General features: G+C 45.6%; 1 protein-coding gene across 1 annotated transcript in view; it reads right to left on the bottom strand.

Moving 5' to 3' along the window:
• Window positions 1-240: 240 nt before the first annotated feature.
• miga1 (mitoguardin 1) overlaps window positions 241-20855 on the bottom strand; it is a 149317-nt gene continuing 128702 nt past the window's right edge. Inside the window, exons 17-19 of the mRNA XM_069942388.1 lie at window positions 20038-20091; window positions 12519-12635; window positions 241-4309 (exon numbers count right to left, since the gene is read on the bottom strand). Of these exons, the coding sequence (XP_069798489.1) occupies window positions 4106-4309; window positions 12519-12635; window positions 20038-20091 (375 nt within the window). The 3' untranslated portion in view covers window positions 241-4105. The remainder of the gene's footprint in view (window positions 4310-12518; window positions 12636-20037; window positions 20092-20855) is intronic.

Here is a 20855-nt window from a genome sequence, read left to right as displayed (position 1 = left end):
AGGAGTGTTATCTCTTTCCCTGCTCCATCAAAACTCTTCATAGATCTGAACTCACCCCCCCCCCCCCCCCCACACACACGCCCATGCCCAGTAAGTATTCCTCCTGCCCCCTGTTGCTGAGGGAGACCCTCAGTCTCTCTGTGTGTAAACTGCTCAGGATTGGGGCATTTGACCAAGTTGCTGAATTTGAAATCACGTTGAAAAATACACACCACTCGCCAATAAAACAACGGGAAGCAATTTGTTTTTAAAGTCCTTTACTTGGTGAAGGTGCTCTTCAACCCTCAGTGCTCACTGATAAAGCCAGTCACAAGTAAGAGGAGCTTGTGTTAATGTTTAGGGACAGGACGGCTTGAAAATAAAATGCACGGGATATGACTAGAGCTTTTACAGATTCAACATCTAAAAGGCAGCTTTAATTAGTCAGTAAACGTCACTGAAATACAAGTGTTTTTTGTTCAGAATTCACCATGATAAATCCATCGTGGTTAAGACTGGTAAACACAAAATTCAAGTACCTGCTAAAAAAAATCTGTGTGCACTTCAAGGTGAGATTGTCTACATATATAATATATTTTAGAGCTATTGATAGATATATCATTACATACACAGTCACAGTATGGACCATAAAAAGCAGGCAATACCAAACACAGAAACCGTTGCTGGATAGCACTGAGTTTAATAGGGTTACCACCTCTCTGTCTGATCAGAGGAGTGAGGTACCCAAGGGTCCATTTCAACAGTGGGAGCTTCCTGGATGCTCTGGAATTGGCCTGCCTGAGGAATGGGCGGGTTCAATAACGGGGAGTATCCCCTCCCTGCCAGGGTACCACTCTGGTGGTCAGGGTGAAAGCCAGTGGGTGGGTGGAACCAAAGGTGCAGCTGCCCACTGCCACCTCAGTCTACGTTCGTGCCTGCCACTACCACAGTGACACACTCGAACCTACTGCAGGAAGTCAGGCCATTTGGCCCACATGATCCTGACACTCTCACCTTCCCACCCTACGGAATGATGGAATTGTCACAAAGGCCAGTCATCCTACACCAGCTCCCCGAAGGGCAACCAATTCAGACAATCTCTTCATTCCGTACCTTGTGCAATTTTCTCCCCACATTTATCTCTTTCCACCTTCAAGGCATTATATGGCCAATCAAGTGGGGGGTATTTCAGTACCCAAGGAGGAAGACACCACCAACAGACTGATCTGCAAAAGTAACATATAGAGGCCAGTGGAAACTGGGCACAACATTTGATTTGTAGCTGAGCCAGAGGTTTATAAAGGTCACTGTGACTTTAGAACATAGAACATTACAGCACAGTACAGGCCCTTCAGCCCACAAAGTTGTGCTGATCTAGGTAAGCCTACTCCAAAACAATCTAACCCTTCCCCTACCTCACACCCATAGCCCTCTATTTTTCTTACGCCCATGTGCTTATCTAAGAGTCTTTTGAAATATCCCTATTGTACCAGCCTCCACCACCACTCCCGGCAATGCATTTCCGGCACTCACCACCCTCTGTGTAAAAATAATTACCTTCGGCATCACCCCTGAACGTTCCTCCACACACCTTAAGCTCATGCCCTCTGGTACTTGCTATTGTTGCCGCAGGATAAAACGTGCTGTCTGTCCACAGTATCTATACCCCTCAGAATCTTACACTATTAAGTCTACTCCAAAGAGACAAGCCAACCTTTGTCAACCTTGCTTCATCTAGCATGTTCTCCAATTCAGGCAAAGTCCTGCTAAATCTCCTCCACACCCACTTGGAACCATCCACGTCGGCACGGTCAGCGCAATGTCAAATTTAAATTAAATTTAAATCCTTCCTGTAACGTGACAACCAGAACTGAAAGCAATACTCCAGAGCGGTATAGCCAGAATTTTATAGACCTGCAATGTCACCTCACGGCTCTTGAACTCCATCTCCCAACCAATGACAGCAACCACTTTCTTGGCACTTGTTCTGTTTTATGAAACCTAGGATGCATGTGGTTTTTTAAACCACTCTCTCGACCTGTCCTGCTACTTGCACATACATCTGCAGATCATTCAGTACCCTTTCAGAATGCTGCCCTGAAGTTTATTTGCCTTTTCTTTTTCTCCCAGTTAAGTTACAAAACGTCACATTTTATGATTTGATGCTGTGTCAGCTTGTCATATACTCTTCACAGAGTGTGGGTGGGCATATGAAGTGAGCTGCCGTACGAAGTGCTACAAGGCCTGTACAATGAAGATATTTTAAAGCCAGTTGTACAGGTAGGAAAGGTTTAGAGGCATATGGGCCAAGTGCAGGCAAATGGGGCTATCTCAGACCGACGACTTGGTCAGCATGGATAAGTTGGGCCGAAGGGCCCCCTCTCGTGTTCTATTACTTTTTCCTTCTTACACTGATTCCAAGTTTTGCCTTGACTGGAGTTTTGGAAATTGTGCCCCATACATCCAAATCTGAGGAAGGTCGCGACCCAAGGTGCAGAGGGCGTTAAAGACAACTCAAGCCAACTCGAAAACCAACCTTGCCCCCACTGCCCCTTACAAATTGACTCCCTCTGTAAATCTCGCTCTCTCAGGACAGCAGCTGAAATACAAATAAGTGGGGAAATGGGACTGGTGGGAAGGCTCTTGAGAGCTGGCATAGGCTAGATGGGCCAAATGGCCACCACGATGCTGAGGCACTCAGAGAAAACCAGGCAGCCACAGGGAGAACATGCAACTTCCAGAAAGATGGTCACTCTGGAATCAGGTTTGGTGAGAGGTGGCAACCCGACAGGTATTCCCAGAGGTCAAACCAACAACCAGCAAAGAACAGCATGGCAGACTATCTAAAAGTATGCAAAGTTTATTGCAGGTCCTACGATTGTAGTAATACCATGAGGCCAAATACAATGACTGTCCTAATTGCAACTGGATTTCCAAGTGGTCAACGGATCCAATTTGGCCTCATGAAGCAACATGAGGAGTTTATAAAAATCCTGGATACATTCCTTTGGAAACCTCCCTGAGTCTATACTGAATTCTAGGCACCGGGCAACATGTCCCCGTCATCTTTGGCCCAGGGTGGGCACTCCTTTTGGACTTCCCTGTCACAGGACGATGACAAATTTGTTTTACTCACCCCACGGAAATGTTACCACTGTATCGCTCCGCATGATACATTCCTGACAGCGCTCACAGTCCTAATGCACAGGCCCGAAAATGTACGCACGGAGTCAAGCAAGGAATGTCCCAGGGAATCACTAACAGATTGGACAGGGGCCTGTGCGGCTGCACAAGCGTAGGAGGCGAATCCGCGGACAAGCAGTGACTCTGAAGAGTCCTTCTCTTATTATAAGGGGCGCCGGGCAACACGAATGGCAACTCTTTTTCTGCCTTTCAGCAGACGAAAGGAAATTTTGCGTAACATTACATTTTCTGTTTTATTACATGACTAAAAGAATCTTGAGTCAGAGTAAAGGCACGGAGCTCAATTCAGCCCCCAAATTACCGATAACCAAGTTATTGACACCAACAGTCCTTGGCACACTGATTTTTCAATTACTTAGCAGTGGAAAGGAAGGCTTTTTGCTTACAACCGCAGGATATTCCAAGGAACACTGCTGGCTGCTGAAGTACTTCTGTCGTGTTGTAATGGAAGAGGTGCATTGGCCAATTTGCGTACAGAAGGATCTCACCGTGAGGGAAATGACAAGGTGATCTCTTTCTTGTTGGCAGTGACAGGGGATGTTGAGGGACTTCTCTCCGTTCTTCAAAGTATTCTCACCAGCTCTTTTATGTACACCTGAAAGGGCAGACAGGGGCCTTCAATTTACCACGGTAAACATTCAAATAGGTAGTGGCTCCAACACAGCAGCAGTACTGCACCGACAGGCCTGATGAGCTCTTCAAGTCTGTGCGATGAGGTTTTAAAGCCACATTTTTTTTCTCGCATCAACCTAAAAAAAATACAAACGTGGCAAAAGAAACTAAAATGTAAAGAAATTTGACTCAGTGGTTACAACTTCAAAGGGCAGTTGTACCAAGGCTCGGGATACCCAGTTCAGAGACAACCTCTGCATGAGACCCGTCGCATGATAACCTTTACACAGGGTTGGTTCAAGGCCCTGGCTTACTGCATCTGCACTTCCAAGGCTCTGCTCGGCAGCCCGACATACCCATTCCGCTGTCTTGGGTTATCTGTTCCAAGGTAGGCCAAGAGGAGCTCAGTGCGGCGCTGAATCAGGTGCAAGACGTCCTCGGCAAGACACTCGGTGCTGGTGTACCTCACCTTTTCAAAATCAAAGATGTCCTTCAGGAAGAAGAGAACTTGCTCCTTAAAACATAATTAAATGTCTTTTAAAACCTTGCCAGTATAACAAGATTATATCTTTATTCTGATTGAATTCGACCTACAACTCGCATCATTAATTACATTCCCTTCCTGCCTAGAATGCATTGCCAGGGGTGGTGGTGGAGGCTGGTAATAATCAGAACCTTCAAAATACCTCGACAGAGTTATAGATGGAAGAAAAATGGAGAGTGTGGGTATGAGGTAGGAAAGGGTTAGATTGTTTGTCAGCACAACATTGTGGGCTGAAGGGCCTGTATTGTGCTGTAACGTTCTAGGTTCTGTTCTACTTATTCTGAAGGTCCCATGATGCTTTTTAAAGTAGAGCAAGTAGGCCCTGTATCGTCTGCTAATGTTCCTCCTTCAATCAGGGTGGTTGGTTTGACACGATGAAGTCGATATCAATGCATTTCAAAACCTACAGGGGAAGGTACCTTACAACAAGAAGGGCAGTAGGTCATTGTGAACCCACTGCATCATTCAGTTAGACCAGTGGTTCTCAACCCTTTTCTTTTCACTCACATCCCACTTTAAGTAATCCCTATGCCATTGGTGCTCTTAAGTAAGGGATGGCTTAAGGTGGGATGTGGGTGGAAAGAAAATTTTTGAAAATCACTGTTTTGATCGTACCTCATTGACTCGTTATGTGCACGGTTTCAGAACTCCAAAGGAAATGGGCTAATGACAATTTTTCTCAAGCAAAATATTTCAGTAACAATTGGGTCTAGAGCAGTGATTCTCCATCTTCCCTTCCCACCCACATCCCACCTTAAGCCATTCCTTACCAATCACAGAGCACCGATGGCATAGGGATTACTTAAAGAGGGATGTGAGTGGAAAGAAAAAGGTTGAGAACCACTGGGTTGAATGTAGCCTCCTACCTTGCTTATCCTTTCATTGCCCAATGAAGGAAATGGATGTTGGTATATTTGGACTTTCAAAAGGCCTTTGACAAGGGGCTGTTTATCAAGATGAGAGCCCATGGAATTACAGGAAAGATACTAACGTGGGTAGAGCACTGGCAGGAAATGGAGAGTGGGAATAAAGGGATCCTATTCTGGGTGGGCTACTGGCTACCAGCAATGTTTCACAGGGGTCGGTGTTGGGGCCACTTCTTTTTACATTAATGATTTGGATTGCTTTGTGGTTAAGTTTGCACATGATATAAAGATGTTCAGAGAGCTCATTGCTGTATCTGACCCGACCTTGTTGGTTTTCGTGCAGTTGGATAATCATGTTGAGGAACTTTGGGGGACATCCGATGCGCTCTAGTATTTGCCAAAGCCCTTTCCTGCTCATGGTGTCGAAGGCTTTGGTGAGGTCAACAAAGGTGATGTAGAGTCCTTTGTTTTGTTCTCTGCACTTTTCTTGGAGCTGTCTGAGGGCAAAGACCATGTCAGTAGTTCCTCTGTTTGCGCGAAAGCCGCACTGTGATTCTGGGAGAATATTCTCGGCGACGCTAGGTATTATTCTATTTAGTAGAATCCTAGCGAAGATTTTGCCTGCAATGGAGAGCAACGTGATTCCCCTGTAGTTTGAGCAGTCTGATTTCTCGCCTTTGTTTTTGTACAGGGTGATGATGGTGGCATCACGAAGATCCTGAGGCAGTTTACCTTGGTCCCACAGATGCAAGGATCGACAATGAGATAGACAACAGACTCGCCAAGGCAAATAGCGCCTTTGGAAGACTACACAAAAGAGTCTGGAAAAACAACCAACTGAAAAACCTCACAAAGATAAGCGTATACAGAGCCGTTGTCATACCCACACTCCTGTTCGGCTCCGAATCATGGGTCCTCTACCGGCATCACCTACGGCTCCTAGAACGCTTCCACCAGCGTTGTCTCCACTCCATCCTCAACATTCATTGGAGCGACTTCATCCCTAACATCGAAGTACTCGAGATGGCAGAGGCCGACAGCATCGAATCCACGCTGTTGAAGATCCAACTGCGCTGGGTAGGTCACGTCTCCAGAATGGAGGACCATTGCCTTCCCAAGATCATGTTATATGGCGAGCTCTCCACTGGCCATCGTATCAGAGGTGCACCAAAGAAGAGGTACAAGGACTGCCTAAAGAAATCTCTTGGTGCCTGCCCCATTGACCACCGCCAGTGGGCTGATATCGCCTCAAACCGTGCATCTTGGCGCCTCACAGTTTGACAGGCAGCAACCTCCTTTGAAGAAGACCGCAGAGCCCACCTCACTGACAAAAGACAAAGGACGAAAAACCCAACACCCAACCCCAACCAACCAATTTTCCCCTGCAACCGCTGCAATCGTGTCTGCCTGTCCCGCATTGGACTTGTCAGCCACAAACGAGCCTGCAGCTGACGTGGACTTTTTACCCTCTCCATAAATCTTCGTCCGCGAAGCCAAGCCAAAGAAGATATAAAGATGGGTGGAGGGGCAGGTAGTGCGGAGGAAACAGAAAGGCTGCAGAGACTTACATAGGAGAATGAGCAAAGAGGCAAATTAAATACATTGTTGGAAACTGTACCATCATGCACTTTGGTAAAGGAATAAAAGGACAGACTGATATTTGGATGGGGATAAAATTCAAAATTCAGAGGTACAATGGGACGTGGGGGTTCCTTGGGCAGGATACCCCAAAGATTAAATGCAGGTTGAGTCAGTGGTGAAGAAAGCAAATGTAATGTTGTCGTTGATACCTGGTGGAAGAGGATGTAAGAGCAGGGATGTGGTGTTGAGGCTTTATAAGGCATGGGTGAGTCTGGGATACCATTTTGGGCTCCTTATTTAAGAACGAATATGCTGGCATTGGAGAAGATTCACACAAACGGTTCAGAGGAGATTCACACCGAATGATTTCCTGGATTAGCTTATGAGGAATATTTGACAGTTTTTGGACTGTACTCCTTGGAGTTCAGAAGAATGAGGGGGGGATCTCATAGAAGCATTTTGAATGTTGAAAGGCCTTGGCAAGGCAGATGGTGCAAAGTTGTTTCCCATGGTAGGGAGTCGAGGACAAGAGGGCACAACTTCAGGATTGAAGGTCTCCCATTTACAACGGAGATGCGGAGGAAGTTCTTTAGCAGGGAGAGCGGTGAACCTCTGGAATTTGCTAGCACGGGTGGCTGTGGAGGCCAGGTCATTGGGTGTATTTAAAGGAGAGATTGTTGGGTGTCAGATTAGTCAGGGTATCAAAAGTTATGAGGAGAAGGCAGGGGAGTGGGGCTGAGTGGGAGAATGGATCAGCTCATGATGGAACAGGGGGGGTACTTGATGTGCCAAATGGCCTACTTCTGCTCCTATAGCCTATGGTCTTCAGATCTCGATGAGTCTGCATTTCTGCAGAGTAGAATTCCATTTCCCCACTGGTACATTTCTCTCCAGAGTGTCCCAGCTCCCATTTTATTATGCCCTCCAACTCATGTTTTCTCTCTCTAGTTTTTTGAACTGCTGTTACATTTCATTCACGTATTCCTGAAATTATGTAACTCAGCACTACACTCAATCTGCGGATCATATATACCTCAGGGAAGGAGCCCACGCAATTCTCCAGATGTGCTCCGTACATAACGAATTGAAACTTTGCAAAGCTCTGCCTTTGTTTTGGGGAGATATTTGGAGGTAAGTTTTTATTTTACACAGAGTGGTGGGTGCCTGGAATGCATATGGATGTAAGAAAAAATCGATTAACAGAAGGGAATAAAAAATACCGATTGTTGGGGAGCAGGTTGACATCAGTCAGCACAACATCGTGGGCTGAAGGGCCTGTTTTGTGCTGTAATTTTCCATGAGATAAAAGGAATCCCTTTCATGACTTTATGAACAGAATGTGCCATCCTAGTCAAATAGTCAATAGATTACACTGGACAATGAAGATTTTGCTTCCTGAACACTTTTGGGTGTAATTTATGGATTTTGGGCTGCTGATCACGAAAATCATCTTAAAAATGTCCTATTACGTACTGTTATTTAAATTCTTTGGCTTGGCTTCGCGGACGAAGATTTAGGAGGGGTAAATGTCCACGTCAGCTGCAGGCTCGTTTGTGGCTGACAAGTCCGATGCGGGACAGGCAGACACGGTTGCAGCGGAAAATTTGTTGGTTGGGGTTGGGTGTTGGGTTTTTCCTCCTTTGTCTTTTGTCAGTGAGGTGGGCTCTGCGGTCTTCTTCAAAGGAGATTGCTGCCCGCCGAACTGTGAGGCGCCAAGATGCACGGTTTGAGGCGATATCAGCCCACTGGCGGTGGTCAATGGGGCAGGCACCAAGAGATTTCTTTAGGCAGTCCTTGTACCTCTTCTTTGGTGCACCTCTGATACGATGGCCAGTGGAGAGCTCGCCATATAACATGATCTTGGGAAGGCAATGGTCCTCCATTCTGGAGACGTGACCTACCCAGCGCAGTTGGATCTTCAACAGCGTGGATTCGATGCTGTCGGCCTCTGCCATCTCGAGTACTTCAATGTTAGGGATGAAGTCGCTCCAATGAATGTTGAGGATGGAGTGGAGACAACGCTGGTGGAAGCGTTCTAGGAGCCATAGGTGATGCCGGTAGAGGACCCATGATTCGGAGCCGAACAGGAGTGTGGGTATGACAACGGCTCTGTATACGCTTATCTTTGTGAGGTTTTTCAGTTGGTTGTTTTTCCAGACTCTTTTGTGTAGTCTTCCAAAGGCGCTATTTGCCTTCGCGAATCTGTTGTCTATCTCGTTGTCGATCCTTGCATCCGATGAAATGGTGCAGCCGAGATAGGTAAACTGGTTGACCTTTTTGAGTTTTGTGTGCCCGATGGAGATGTGGGGGGGCTGGTAGTCATGGTGGGGAGCTGGCTGATGGAGGACCTCAGTTTTCTTCAGGTTGACTTCCAGGCCAAACATTTTGGCAGTTTCCGCAAAACAGGACGTCAAGTGCTGAAGAGCTGGCTCTGAATGGGCAACTAAAGCAGCATCGTCTGCAAAGAGTAGTTCACGGACAAGTTGCTCTTGTGTCTTGGTGTGAGCTTGCAGGGGCCTCAGATTGAAGGGACTGCCATCTGTGCGGTACCGGATGTAAACAGCATCTTCATTGTTGAGATCTTTCATGGTTTGGTTCAGCATCATGCTAAAGAAGATTGAAAAGAGGGTTGGTGCGAGAACGCAGCCTTGCTTCATGCCATTGTTAATGGAGAAGGGTTCAGAGAGCTCATTGCTGTATCTGACCCGACCTTGTTGGTTTTCATGCAGTTGGATAACCATGTTGAGGAACTTTGGGGGGCATCCGAGGCGCTCTAGTATTTGCCAAAGCCCTTTCCTTCTCACGGTGTCGAAGGCTTTGGTGAGGTCAACAAAGGTGACGTAGAGTCCTTTGTTTTGTTCTCTGCACTTTTCTTGGAGCTGTCTGAGGGCAAAGACCATGTCAGTAGTACCTCTGTTTGCGCGAAAGCTGCACTGTGATTCTGGGAGAATATTCTTGGCGACACTAGGTATTATTCTATTTAGTACAATCCTAGCGAAGATTTTGCCTGCAATGGAGAGCAGCGTGATTCCCCTGTAGTTTGAGCAGTCTGATTTCTCGCCTTTGTTTTTCTACAGGGTGATGATGATGGCATCACGAAGGTCCTGAGGCAGTTTTCCTTGCTCCCAACAAAGCTTGAAAAACTCATGCAGTTTGGCATGCAGAGTTTTGCCGCCAGCCTTCCAGACCTCTAGGGGGATTCCATCCATACCTGCTGCTTTGCCACTTTTCAGTTGTTCAATTGCCTTATATGTCTCTTCCCGGGTGAGGACCTCATCTAGCTCTAGCCTTAGGGGCTGTTGAGGGAGCTGGAGCAGGGCGGAATCTTGGACTGAGCGGTTGGCACTGAAAAGAGATTGGAAGTGTTCTGACCATTGGTTGAGGATGGAGATCTTGTCGCTGAGGAGGACTTTGCGTCTGAGCTGTGCAGCGGGCTTTGGACTTGGGGTGAGGGGCCGTACACAGCCTTTAGAGCCTCGTAAAAACCCCTGAAGTCGCCAATGTCCGCGCTGAGCTGGGTTCGTTTGGCAAGGCTAGTCCACCACTCATTTTGGATCTCCCGGAGTTTGCGCTGAAGATGGCTGCATGCACGACGGAAGGCTTGTTTCTTCTCTGGCCAGGACGGCTTTGTAAGGTGAGCCTGGTGGGCCTCTCACTTCTTTGCCAGCAGCTTCTGGATTTCCTGGCTGTTTTCGTCGAACCAGTCCTTGTTTTTCCTGGAGGAGAAGCCCAGTACCTCTTCAGTGGATTGCAGTATGGTAGTCTTCAGCTGATCCCAGAGGGTTTCAGGGGACGAGTCCGTGAGGCGGATTGCATCCTCGAGCTTTGCTTTGAGGTTTGCCTGGAAGTTTCTTCTCACTTCGTCTGAATGCAGGTTTCCAACATTGAACCTCTTTCTGGGGGCTTTACTGTTCCTGGGCTTTGGCTTGAAGCTTGGCCACGGCACACGAACCATGGGTGTAAAGGGTGGGGCCAGTACTGCGCACACTGCACTCCACCTATAAGCTCCTTTGCGCAGGCCCGTGGACAGGTCCACGTCCTCCCCCTCAAAGGATGCTCTCAAACTCAAGCTAGCATGCTGGAACATCAGAACCATGCTAGACAAGGCCGACAGACACCGACCTGAACGTCGGTCTGCCCTCATCACACATGAAATCCTCAGACTTAACATCGACATAGCCGCTCCTTGGGTCGTAGGTTTTATATCGGAGTGGCCTTCTCCTATGCAGGTTTCTTACCCGGGCTGGAGGGGCCTGCCTCCCCTCCTAGGTCGGACCATACTGCCCGGACCAGGGCTGAGGCCGCCGCTGCTTTCCCTGTGCCCGGACCGGGGCCGCCGCCTACTACTTTCTGCCCAGACCGGGGCCTCCGCCTGCCTCACTCGACCGAGGCCGGGGCCGCCACCTCCCGTTCGCTCTTGCCTGGATTGGGGCTGCCGCCGCCTACCCTCTGCCCGGACCGCCGCTGCTTTCCCTGTGCCCGTTTAACCTTTTGAAAACATTTGTTGTTTTTTGTTATTTGTGTTATTTAAATATAACCCATAGATATAACTACATCCAGCTGATTGCCAGCGTTTCACGCAAACAAAAGCATTAAGCGCAACATGTCATTGAAAATTCATTTTCTGCATTCGCCCTTGGACCTCTTCCCTGCTGATCTTGGTGCAGTCAGTGACGAACATGGTGAAATGTTTCTCCAGGACACTGCGACCACGAAAAAGTGATATCAGGGCAACTGGAATCCATCGGTGCTGGACACTGACATGAGAGGCATCAGATGCTGAGCACAAGTGAAAATCAGTGGCAAAACGTTTTTAGGTCAGTTGAAGTAATGCAAAGTGTCAGCGTCATTATGCGATTAAACATTCTAAATTCAATAAAAGTTAAATTAATGTTTCTCTATCTGCCTACGTGATACAGCAAATCTTTATGTTCAGCTTGAAGTTGCCTATTATAATCCCTAATTTTTCTCCAGGAAAAAAACCTTTTGAAAACATTTGTTGCCCTGTGTTATTTAATAGAGCAGGTAACAGTAGCCTCTCTTAAGTCTGTAGTCACAATCCATACATTGGCAGGCCAGCTGAGGCCTGGAATCACTAATAGCCCAGACCAGATGATATCATTCCCTGAAGGACATTTGTGAACCAGATGAGATTTCTGATGACACCTTAGTCACTTCATGGTAAATATTACCATTATTTTATTCCAAACTTCTTCCTTTAGTTAACCAAGTTGAAATGCCACAACTGAACTTAGGCCTGTAGAAGACATCCAGGTGCCTAGACGAATGGTTCTTCTTGAACACCAGTCTCACTCGTTACCTTCTGTAAAGAGCCTTGGCTCTTGAGTGCTGGTGGTGACCCTAGTTGCTCCTGCCATAGGTGCTCTGTGGTTAGTAAGGGATTACTTAAGGTGGCGTGAGAGTGGGGGGAAAAAAGGTTGAGAACCACCTCTTAATACCAAGCATTCTTACCGGGGACTCTAAGGGCATTTTAATGTCCTTCAGGCTCACAGCACACTTAAATAAAGCATTATTTTCTTTCACTTCATGCAATATAAATAGATTTTATGGTTTTTATGTAGTCGGTGGAAGTACGGAAGAAACCAACACTTGTCTGCTTCACAGGGAATAGGGCCCGGAAACTTTGAGCAGAGTCTTGGGGTGGGTGGGGGGCATAGCCGACAAAAAAGCGGTTGAGAATGGCCACTCTATGTTAGATATTCAGAACATACCTTAAAGAAACAGCACAAATCGTAGAGGGAGTTCTTAGGTCCTAAGAAACCCCACGCCAAGACTGGGCTGATGTGCTCGCAGACAGAGTAAAAATGTGCCATGAATCCATTGGGCACCTGCCAAAGGAAGAAAAGGAAAGTAAGCACAGGTTTTATCGGACAAACAGCCTGGCTCATGCCACACTCTTCTCACCCAATAATGAGTTTATTGTCATACACATTGTATTGTTTACACATGTACCGAAATTCTGACTTGCTGCAGCTAAACAGGTACAGTAAAACCCCTGGTATCTGGCACCCATGGGGATTGGTGGATGCCTGATAAGTGAACTTTTTGGTTGCTTGAGACTGCATGTTGTGTGGATTGGTGAACTAACAGTGTCCATTTTAAACTTCCATATTTTTTACCTATTTATTTTCGGCGATATTTTTGCCAGTTGCTTGAATCTGGTAACAGGTGTTTCACTATACTTGATAAAAAGACATTTAATAGAAATTAAAATTGAATTAAAGAGATAATACATCGAAAAGATAAATAATAAATATTCAGTCATCCCAGTGCAACAAAATAAACTTTGCAATGGTGTAGATAGTTCATCATTAGTGAACCAACAGGCGGTTCAAGAGCCTGGTATCGGTTGGAAAAAAACTGTTCTTGAACCCAGAGGTGCTGGATTTTAGGCTTCTGTTCATTCTGCCTGAAGATAGCAGTGAGAAGAGGCTGTGACTGGGGAGATGGGGGTCCTTCATGATGTTGGCTGCCTTCTTGAGGCAGTGCCTCCTGCAATGGAAGGGAGGTTGGAGCCATATGGATCTGGCCATGTTTGCTCCCTTCCTCATTCCTGTGCATTAAAAAGTTTCGCAGCTGATGCTAGAAACCTCACTTTGCAAAACGCCCTCATAGTCAGTCAAGTCAATGGGAACACAGATCCGCTCTGGGACTTGGATTCTTTTTGATTAGTCCCAATCCCCTGCTGTTTTCTCTCTCATTTTTACTTAATTCCTCACTGGTGGTTTACTATAAATCTTCTCAGATCACTTCAATTCTCCACAGGAGAGTTTCTCACCTCCCCTCTGATTCTTTTGCTTATTATCTCTCGTCTTGATACCGGCCTCCTGCCACTTGCAACCTCTCATAGTTTGGAGTATCTCTGTTACATTTTCCCCTAATATTCTCTGACCCAGTGAAAACCATCACAGTTAAAATTTAACATTAATCCTCCATGTAACTGAAGTCCCTCATTCCAATGTCCTTAACTGATTCTTGAGGCACGAGTACACTGGCAGAGCTGCCCTATTGTCTCGGGTATTGGTGAAGATATTGTCAATGTTTAAGCAAACCTCATTACGTTCAGGATTTTTATGGGGTACTCTTCTAAATCAAAGATGAGGAGCTGATGATTGCTTAAGGTGTCCGCATGGTTGACGTGGGATTACATACCTATGGAACAATCCTAGCGGATTCACCCTCAATGAATATCCAGGGGGAAATGTGGAACATCATGGTCGTCTGCAAATCACACTTTTTAAAGCTGCAAGTTTCTACCACTCTGCCTGTGGAAACGTTCTCGGACATAACAGATGGGATACAAATATTTAGACAATGCCTCTGTCATCTGAGACTCGTTGGGAGTACAGGAGGATGAGGGGGTACCTCATAGAGGTATTTTGAATGCTGAATGGTCTGGACAGAATAGATGTGGCAACACTGGCATCATTAGAGGAGTGCGGGAGGTGCCACAGACCACACTGGGTGACACCATCAGAGGGGGCGACACCAAAATGACTATCTATAACATTTTTGTGTGTTTCAGCAGAAATTTATTATTTTTTGTAAAAATATCCCTGTAGTTAGTTATAACAAAAAAAACATTTTTCATAAGCCCAGCTTACAAGTATCAATACCTACAAGGCTAAAACTCGATGCTAATTTACTTATTGAACCTTCTAATGCATTCCAGTCAGACCCGTCGTTAGGACCCAATTGCAATGTCACTTCGCATCACGTGGTTAAGCAAGCGCTGTTGTTTCTGTTGTTGCTGATGTTTTAATAGTCGCTGCTTTTGTCAAATTTCTGTTGTTTTACCTACAATATTGTGGTCAATAGTATTTGTGAACCTCGATCAATAACTTTTTTGAGAACAAAATAGTAATTAAAGGAAAAGAAGGTTCTCATATATCAATAAAGTTTAAAATCAACAAAACTTTGATCTAGTTCTTAAACGCTTTTATTTCAAATTCTTTTGTTTTCATGCCGACTTTTCTCTTTAACCCCATGAAACTCTGTAAATACATTTAGCCTGAGCGTATGATATGGCAATTTAAAGGTGTAATTTTAATTCTGCTAGTTCAGTGGTTCTCAACCTTTTACTTTCCACTGACGTACCACTCTAAGTATTCCCTGTGCCATAAGTGCTCTGTGATTAGTAAGGGATTGCTTAAGGTGGGATGTGACTGGGAAGGGAAGGTCGAGAATCACTGCTCTGGACCCAATTATTACTGAAATACTTTGCTTGAGAAAAATTGTCCTTGGCCCATTTCCTTTGGAGTTATGAAACCCTGCACATAACGAGTCAATTTGGAATGATTAAAACAGTGGTTCCCAACCTTTTACTTTCCACCCACATCCCACCTTAGGCAATCCCTTATTAATCACAGAACACTTATGGCCTAGGGAATACTTGAAGTGGTATGTGAGTGGAAAGTAAAAGGTTGGGAACCACTGTGGTGGTTGTTTATCTCACTACTATTGCTGTTACATTCATTGATCTATGGGAATTATGATTTACGCGTAATATTAGTATAAAAAACATTACTAAAGATTCTGTATGGTCTGGTATGGGAGGAGGTCCATGGTGGGTGGGGGGGGGGGGGTGGTGACACCATGAGTTACCGCACTGGGTGACACCAACCCTAGTGACGCCATGTTTCCCATGGTCGGGAGTCTAGGACAAAAGGGCTCAATTTCAGGATTTTAGCCAGAGGGTTGTGAATCTATGGAACTTGCTGCCACAGGGCGCAGTGGAAGTTGGTTGTGTATTTAAGGCAGAGATTGACAAGTGAGGGCATCAAGGGTAACGGGGAGAAAGCCGAGGTGTGGGGCTGAGTGGGGGAGGACGGATCAGCTCACGATTAGAATGGCGGAGCAGACTCGATGGGCCTACTCCTGCTGCTAGATTTTATGATCCAAACCACAAGAGGCACTTTCTTCCACCTCCAGCAGTTCCCCTTCGAACCCTGAATATTTTAATCAAATCATCCCTTCGATCATTGAAGCACCTTAAAAATCACTGATCAATCCTTCTTTTTTATATTAAGGCCACCCACGTTGATGTATCCCAATCAGGACAGAGCCGAAGCACGTTCTGCTGAAGGAACTCACCAGGTCATGCAGCATCAGAGGGAGAAAAATGAACGGCCGAGGTGTTAAGCTGAAACTCTTTATCAAGTCCCTTTATGTCGTGAAGGGGGTTTCAGCTCAAGACGTCGACTGTTCTTTTTCTCTGACTGATGGCTGAGTTCCTCGGGCAGAGTGTGCTTGGCTTCAGATTCCAGCCCCTGCAGTCTTGTGTGCGTCTCCAGGTCATAAGGTCACTCTGCCAGAAGAGAAAGTGTGCAGGTTAGGTGGAATAACAAATGAAGCCATGCAAATGTAATTTGGAACAGCTCACATTAACCATCTGGGACTAACATTGACTAAACAATATTTATCCATCTACTTATTTATATGTATATTTGCCCTGCATATGTATTGCTTGTCTAGTGTGTGTGTGTTATGTCTGGTTGCGTGTCTGTGTGCTTTGCACTGAGGACCGGAGAACACTTTTTCATCAGGTTGTACTTGTACAATCAGATAATAATAAACTTTACTAATTTATCTCCAAGTTGTTATTATTACTCCAACTTTTAAAAAAAACCCAAAATTGACTTTATTTACAATAAATTATTTACAAAAAGAAAACCATTCAGTTTCTTCACATCTAGTGATGTTTCCATGCATTTCCGTCATTGTACATTGTTACAGTCAGGTTCTATTTAGCAGCATTGCCTCCACTGTGGCAACTATTTCACCAACTAATAGATCAGGCAGGACTTAGTTCTAGCTTTGATTTATAACGATGTTTGATGTCGTAAATACAGACAACCCCCATTTTACTATCATTCAGAGCTATGGGATAAAATTCACTCTCGTTGGATTTATGTGAAAATTAGTAAATAAATTAGCACTCGCATTTTCCAACGCACGCACTGTGGAAAAATCGCAAGGCAGGCCATTTTTTTTTTGCTCAGGAATGCAACCTTTCCCCCCCCCCCCACCTCTAAACTGGGAGGCGTATACAAGCAGATTTCCTGAGAGAGAGAACAGATAGTTAAGTGCAGGCAGGAATTGTGTGCAGGGTGCCAAAAATAGCTGAAGAGCCACGTGCCAAAACCTAAGGATTCAAAGCAAATTGTTTTTCGGTCGCAGAGCACATGGTTTATTTATATTTAGAGCCGCTGAAATAACATGCTTGTTAGCCGACAGCACAATAAAAGGAAGATGATCAGAGAGCTCAGAATCTCCATTGGGTCTGCACCTCTCAGCTTCAACATTCAGACATAACCTCCCTCGCAGGACCGACAATGAGGGGAGAACCTCCCAACCTGCCCTCTTTGCCTGGGCTTCCCTATACCTTTCCCAGTCTCAATGAAGGGTTTCCATAAGACAATAAGATATAGGAGCAGAAGTAGGCCATTTGGCCTATCATGAGCTGATCCATTCTCCCTCTCAGCTCCACTCCCCTGCTTTTTCCCCATAACCCTTGATACCCTGACTATTCAGGTACCTATCCATCCCTACCTTAAATACACCCACACCCGCCCAAGGCAGCAAATTCCAGATTCACCAGTCTCTGGATAAAGAAATTCCTCCGCATCTCTGTTACAAATGGGGGACCTTCAATCCTGAAGACGTGCCCTCTTGTGCTTGACTTCCCTTCCACGGGAAACAACTTTGCCACATCTACTCCGTCCAGGCCTCTCAACATTCAAAATGCTTCTATAACGTTTCTCCCCCACCCCCCGCCCCCCAACCATTGTTCTGAACTCCAGGGAGTCCAGTCCAAGAGCCGTCAAATGTTCCTCATATGCTAATCCCTTCATTCCAGGAATCATTCTTCTCAGATCCCTCTTCAATGCCAGCACGTCCTTTCTTAAATAAGGAGCCAGGTCGACCATCCTTTCTCACCCACTGATGCTGTTTGACTTGCTAAGTTCCTCTAGCACAGTACATCTTGCTATAAATTGAAGAGTCTTTTTCTTTTGAAACATTTTATTTAATGATTTTCCAAACAAACTCAGTTATCGACATTGTCAATGTTAATATTAACAATATCAATTGTCAATTTTATATTAAATTTCCTGTAGAGTTCAAGCTTTTCCCCCCTCCTTCCCCCTGCCCCCCCCCTTCCATACCCTCCAATACTCAACCAATCACAATTACACATAACACTCAGGACATTCCCAATAAAGGTATGAAACATATATCAGGGGTTTATGGCAGCCAATGCTCAGGCTGTTTTCTTTCCTTGACTTTTCCCTTGATGCCCTCTGCCAAATGAGGGGCAGACAGGGAAGGTAGGGTGACAAGGTATGATGGTCCACACTATAATTGAGCTCCGATGGTTGCCAAATTTTCATGAAGAGTCCTTAAGTGGGCAGAAACAATTCCATGTTGCAGTTAAGAGCTTTGGACCATGCAGGAGAGCGATGCTCATTATGTTTTCTTATTAATTTAGACCTTACAGGCTCTTCCAGCCCATTATCCCATGCTGCCCAATTGACGCGCATCCCTGGTACGATTTGAACGGTGGGAGGAAACCGGAACCCACAGGGGGAAACCCACACAGACACGGGGAGAACGTACAGACTTCTTATAGACAGTGCTGGATTCAAAGCCCAGTCCCGATTGCTGGCATGGTAACAGCGTTGTGCTAACCGGTACGCCAACCGTGTTGTCCAAACCGTATCCTGCAGTTCCCCTCACCATACACCCTTCGACAACAGTGTTCTTCATTGAGGGCTCAGCTCAGGGGTTACCTCCTCACTCGTACACCAGATTTTTGTACTGCCACATTTAAAGATAAGTGTTCAATGTGACTTTATTGTCATGTACATGGGCCAAACAGAAGCACCAACTGCAATTGTAAAAATGTCAATGGAAAACAGGAAAAGACATAATCAATATCATAGGAGAGCTTAAAAATAAAATCACTGTTGCAGTGAGTGCATGATAAAGAAGTGACCTTTCAGAAGTGCAGACAGATTTCTTCGGTGGATCTAAGAGTTTACGGTTAGCAGAGTTCGGAGAGGTTTCAGCTGTTTAAATTAAAAAGTGTTCTTCAACTTAGAGGTGTGGGACTTCAGGTGGCTGTACAATTTGTCTGAGGGAGCAGAAATGAAGAGGCTGTGACCAGGAGGACCAGGGCGATGTTGACAGCCCTCTCAGGGCAGCGCCTCACATGGACAGGAGGTCGAAGCCCGAGATGGACGCCAAGGTATGCCATCTTCATTAGCCTTCTGCATTCATGAGCCCTCGAGTTTCCAAGCCAGGGCAGTAGACTTCTCACAATACACCAGTAGCAAGTCAATTTTCAACCAAATGCTAAATCTCCTTAGAAAGTAGAAGCAACGCCTTCTTCATGAACGCCTTGATGCTATGAAGCTGATATCTTCAGCACAGAAAGGCCATGCAAGGGGTGATCAGTGTACATCATAGAATTTTAAAAAAATATTTTATTTACAATTTTTCAAACTCAAACTATTTCCATATTCAAACATTTACCAATATAATTATAGCCACATTCAAAATTAACTGCCGAGTTCAAGTCATTTATCCCCCCCTCCACACCTCACATACAGGACATGTCCAACATAGGTAAGGGAATCGTCCCTGCTCCTTAATTCCTTTCAAGTAGATTCTTAGCTCAGGGGGCCCTTCTATACCTACTAATCCGTTTAGGGGCAGAAACGCATCAAGACACGATTGGACATCCACATTCGCACACCACACCCAGACCAACAGGAACAAAGGATAAGATGGAAAAGAAAGTAGCTGATAAATAAGGTTCGAGGATTTGCCACATCCCCTGGGCTGTCACTTTTCCTTGGCTGTTCTCGATTGTGGTATGATGGAAGTATCTCCCTAGATTCCCCCCTCCCCTCTACAATGGAAAGGTAGACAGGCGGAGTATGGGGTGGAGGCCTACACTACAGCTGATTTATTTATTGATGCTTCCATATTTATGACCTCTTTTTTTTGTCTCATGACACACTGGTGATTCAATGCATACAAGTGGTATCTGTACATCTGCACACCGTACTTAAGAGAGTAGACTCTCTTACTCATTACGAGGTGGACTGCCAAACTCTTTTGGGGGGGGGGGTTCAGCAGGCATTCATGGCCTGAGGCACATCCGCAGAGATGGAAGGACAGTGAGGTGCAGGTCGGGAGATGGGGCCCAAGGGTGGGTGCTCTTACCTTCATCTGCTGCCTCTTGGTCTTCAGAACGGACCAGCAGCTTGAAGACACTGCCTGAAAGCATAAAATGGGGATGTTAGAAATAAGAGCACGAAGCAGGCCGTTCAGCCATCAGTTCCACCAACAAGGCAGATTTTTACATAAATTTGATTTTATTTGAGAGATACGTCACAGTAAACAGGCCCTTCCGGCCTGCGAGGCCGTGACGCTCAAATACACCAATTAACGTACCAACCCCTAACGTTTTGAAGGGTGGGAGGAAACTGGAACCCCCCCTGGGGAAAACCCACGCACACACAGGGAGAACGTACAAACTCCTTTCAGACAGCGCCAGATTTGAATCCTGGTTCTGTAACAGGGATTTTTTATGATTCTCAAATAGGTGTTGTATCCAAAACTGACATTTTTAAAACAGATTTCCTCAATTAAATGTATTTCTTCTCCTCATTCTATTGATGGATTTTTTAAAATTCTAGTTCTAATTGGATTCATTTGGCATTATTTTGCTTAATCTTTGTGGAGTGAAACAGGAGAGTCTGCAGACGCTGTAATTGTAGTAAAAGCACAGAAATGCTGGTGGAACTCGGCCGGTCCTTGCAGGGTCCACAGGAGGTAAAGATATATAAATGACAATTCGGGCCTGAACCCTTTGTCAAGGGATGAGGGGAAAACAAAACAGATCTGGCAGCGCCCATAGGAAGTAAAGATATATAATTGATATTTCGGACCTCACAGAAACTCATACCCTGAGGAAGGGCTCAGGCCCAAAATGTCAGTAATAAACCTTTCCCTCCAATGGACGATGTGAGTCCAGCTGA

The sequence above is a fragment of the Narcine bancroftii genome, chromosome 5 (genome assembly GCF_036971445.1).
Source record: "Narcine bancroftii isolate sNarBan1 chromosome 5, sNarBan1.hap1, whole genome shotgun sequence".
Taxonomy (NCBI): domain Eukaryota; kingdom Metazoa; phylum Chordata; class Chondrichthyes; order Torpediniformes; family Narcinidae; genus Narcine; species Narcine bancroftii.
The sequence above is the reverse complement of the archived record's forward strand: the minus strand, read 5'-3'. Positions and strand labels throughout refer to the sequence as shown.